A 3999-nucleotide genomic window follows, 5' to 3' on the forward strand; every position below is an offset into this window, starting at 1 on the left:
GCCCCTCGGCAGCCACCTCTGCCGCCACCAGTACTTTGCCCCCATCGTGGGGCTGGAGGAGGTGGAGGCCGAAGGTGCTCCTGGGCTGGCCCAGGCTCCTCCTGCCCTGGCCCCATCACCACCGCCAGCCAAGACCCTGGAGCTGCTCAACCGCGAACCTGGCCTCAGCTACTCCCACCTCTGTGAGCGCTACAGCGTCACCAAGAGCACCTTCTACCGCTGGCGGCGGCAGTCCCAGGAGCACCGGCAGAAGGTGGCTGCCCGTTTCTCGGCTAAGCACTTCCTGCAAGACAGCTTCTATCGCGGGGGCGTGGTGCCTTTGCAGCAGTTCCTCCAGAGGTTCCCCGAGATCTCCCGCTCCACCTACTACGCCTGGAAGCATGAGCTGCTGGGCTCAGGAGCCTACCCGGCCCTGGCCCCTAAGCAGGTGGGGACCACAGAGGAGCTGGGGAAGCTGCCGGAGCGGGAGGGGGCTGAAGGGCCGGGGGGCTCCCCTCTGGCAGCGCCAAGCCCCGGAATAGTCTTTATGCAGCGGGCCAAGCTGTACCTGGAGCACTGCATCTCCCTGAACACGCTGGTACCCTATCGCTGCTTCAAACGCAGATTCCCTGGCATCTCCAGGTCCACCTACTACAACTGGCGGCGAAAGGCCCTCCGCAGGAACCCCAGCTTCAAGCCGGCGCCAGCCCTGTCCCCCTCCAAGGCTCCCCAGCCAGCGTCTGTGGAGGAAGGGGCCCTGATCCCTTGGAAGGGTGAGGCAGGAGGGGGGACAGGGAAAACCACAGGTGGGGGATCACCTGTCCCCCGGGAGCTCCTGCCCCTGAAGATACCCCTGTCCCGTTGGCAGAGGCGTCTGCGCAGGGCTGCTCGCAAACAGGTGCTGGGTGGGCAGCTGCCCTTCTGTCGCTTCCGCCTCCGCTACCCAAGCCTGTCACCTTCTACCTTTTGGGCGTGGAAGAGTCTGGCTCGCGGCTGGCCCAGAGGCCTGTCCACATTCCGAAAGCAGGCCCTCACCTTGGGCAAACGGGGACAGGAGGCTGAGGAGAAGCCAGAGAAGGAAGCTGGCAGGAATGTGACATCTGTGACGGCCCCACCTGCAGTGACTCCACCAGTGGGGTCCTCTTCAGGAGAGGATCCAGTGGAGGTTCAGGAAGGGACTTCCAGAGGGGGAACCCTGCAAGAGCAGGCCACGGCGCAGGGCCAGCTCCACAGGGAGTCCCTGTCGAGTCACCCTGTGGCAGCAGCGGGCAGCAGAGATGGCCAGGTGCTGGTGATGGACATGATCACCACGACAAAGTTCAAGGCCCAGGCCAAGCTGTTCCTGCAGAAGCGCTTCCAGTCCAAGAGCTTCCCGTCCTACAAGGAGTTCAGTGCCCTCTTCCCTCTCACTGCCCGCTCCACCTACTACATGTGGAAGAGGGCCTTGTACGAGGGCCTCACCCTGGTCGACGGCTGACGGAGGTGCCCAAGGACATAGGGGGCCAGTTTGGGGACCCAAGCCGCCCCCTGGCTTGGCCACGCGTTCAGTTTCTACTCTGAATCAAAGGGCTTATTTGTGTTATTTCCTGGCTCCAGGGTAGAGTCAGAAATGGGCCATGCGATCTGCGGAAAGCTAGAAGTCCAGGGGTGTCGCTTCGGTTGGTTGTTGACTGATACTTTTATTGCCGAGTTTTAGTTTTTTTTTGTTTGACTTCAGTGGGCTGGTGGCTCCTTGCTGTGTGGGAAGCTGTATGTGTGTGTGCAGGATACGGAGTGGGTTAGCTTTTAGCTAACCTAGAACAAAAGGAGTGACAGAGCATGGCCATCTGTCCCAGCTGGTAGAGCAGGTGTCCATCCTCAGTTTCTTTTGGGGGTTAGCACCCTATTTACTCAAAAGATGTTTCCCAAAGGGACACTAAAACTGAAGGTGGGCCAGGTCAGTGGCTTCTGCCTGGTGTTCCGCGGAGGAGGTAGCATGAACAGCAGGGATGTACTGGGATGCAGGTGCACAGCCACAGCTGGGCCTCCAGGGGAAGGCCTGGGCACCTGAGATTACAGACCCGCTTGTCCCCAGCTGGGAGTGTGCTGGGGCGAGGGAGAAGGCTGGCAGGGAGAGGCACAGGCTATCTGGGGACCTAGTCCAGCAGCTCTGCTTGCTGGTGCTTGGTCATCTGGTCACCCCACAGTTCTCTGCCAGCTTGGCTGGCTGTGGGGGACGCTGCCTTTCTGCTGAGCCCCATCTTCACGGAGGGAACACAAAGCGGTCAGGCAGGTGGGAGACTGAATTTGCACTGTCTGAGTGAAGTTGGAAAAACCAAAGAAATAAAGTGACGTGGTACCCACAGCTCTTGGTTTCGTGTTTGTTCTGTCAGAGTGCAACGGCCTCTTTCTCTGTTCCACTTCCATTTAAGGGCACTGAGAGTGGGACGCACTGAGGCTGGAGAGTTGGAGGGGGTTACTCTGAGGACCCTGCTCTGAGTCCTTGCTAGAGGTGACCTTGGGTTCTTCTCCGGCTGGGGGCAGGGCTCTGGGTGCCTGCAAAGACCCCTGTGGGAGGAAGCTAGGCCCAGTGTGTGCTCAGAGGCCAGGCCGGCCCAGGATGTCAAGTCGGTGCCGTCCATTCTACTTAGTCTGCGAGGTGCTCGCAGGAGAGCCCAGCCCCAGGTCAGGAAACGGCGCCTGGGCAGTGGGTTTGCCTGTTCCTCTCCTCTGCACGCCCTTCCTTTCTCCTGTCAGTTCCCTGCAGTGGCTGTCGTCCTGTGGTCTCGGAGAGCCATTCTTTGTTCTTCACCCCCATATCCAGTCCATCACCGAGTCCTGACGCAGACTACAAGCTACACCTGGAGTCTGCCCCTTCCCTGTGTTCCTGACCCGTCTCTACATCCCTGCTGCTTGTTTTTTTTTTTTTTTTTTTTTTCTCTCTCTTTTTTTTAAGGTTTTGCCATAGGGTGCTTATACTCACTGGAGAGAGATGGGGAAAGTGAGAAATCTCCCCTCCCGGGTGGGGGGGGGACGGCCATGGCACAACCCCTTCTTCATTCTCCTGGGATTTGGAGCACACATACATGGATCCAGTGTGATTTTCAAGCCACTAGGTCAGGACTCAGTTCGGTCAGCTACATGGGAGTCGAGGGTTTTAACCTATGGCACCTGCTGTCCCCATGCTTTTTTTAAGTTTGTGAATTTCTTCCATGAGAGAAAGCACCCCCAATCGGGCCCTGATACACTGCCATTCACCCCCAGATATCAGCCAGCCCCTGCTTGTGGGCATGGGACCCACTCAGGGAAGTCTGTGGACCCAGAACCTTCCCTTGTCGGTTGACCTTGCAGAGCATCAGGTTTACTGAGCCACTGTCACCCCTGGTGTTTTCCTGGTTTGCTTTTGTCCACCTCTCCCCGTTAGGACAGCAGTTCCTTGAAAAGCAGGGCTTTTTCCTGACTTACACAACTGTGACCCCAGTGGGTAGATGAGTCCCCAGCATACCGTAGGGGCTAAACTTTGTTGAAAGACAAAATGAATAATAAAATGATTGTTGCTATGCTTTGGGGTTTGGTTTTATCAAACGTAATCCTACTTACTAAATGTTTTTCCTTTTTTAATTTGCCAGGCATGTGTGCTTGCCAGAGAGAGATGGAGAGGAAGAGAGCATCCCCACACACACACACACACCGTGGGGCATGGTCACCCTTCATCCCTTCTCTGTTTCTCATTTGGGATTTGGGGCATGCACACACATCATGCTATGTGGTTTGTGAGCTCAAACTGGTCGGCCAAGTGGGATCCAGTTGCCTTAACCATAAGCCACTGGGCCTGCCCCCTACTAGCTAAATATTTCTTCTATTTTCTCCTCCGTCCCCATAGCCCCCAAAAAGCTCTGCTTTTTGATAACTAAAAATGGTTTTTACTTAAATTCTTCTACTCAGACTACCGCATCCCATCCTTCTGACAAAGGTCAGAATGGTTCCACTACCTCTCGCTAGTTTATTTCTCCCCACTGGCGGCTCCTCTGTCCTCATTCA

At 56.7% G+C, this 3999-nt stretch overlaps 1 protein-coding gene across 1 annotated transcript in view; it reads left to right on the forward strand.

Annotated features, from left to right (window-relative positions):
• VRTN (vertebrae development associated) overlaps nucleotides 1-2316 on the forward strand; it is a 3602-nt gene extending 1286 nt beyond the window's left edge. Inside the window, exon 2 of the mRNA XM_027769100.1 lies at nucleotides 1-2316. Coding sequence (XP_027624901.1) covers nucleotides 1-1456 — 1456 coding nt within the window. The 3' untranslated portion in view covers nucleotides 1457-2316.
• Nucleotides 2317-3999: the final 1683 nt, after the last annotated feature.

The sequence above is a fragment of the Tupaia chinensis genome, unplaced genomic scaffold, assembly GCF_000334495.1.
Source record: "Tupaia chinensis unplaced genomic scaffold, TupChi_1.0 Scaffold148607_1, whole genome shotgun sequence".
In the NCBI taxonomy this organism is placed as follows: domain Eukaryota; kingdom Metazoa; phylum Chordata; class Mammalia; order Scandentia; family Tupaiidae; genus Tupaia; species Tupaia belangeri.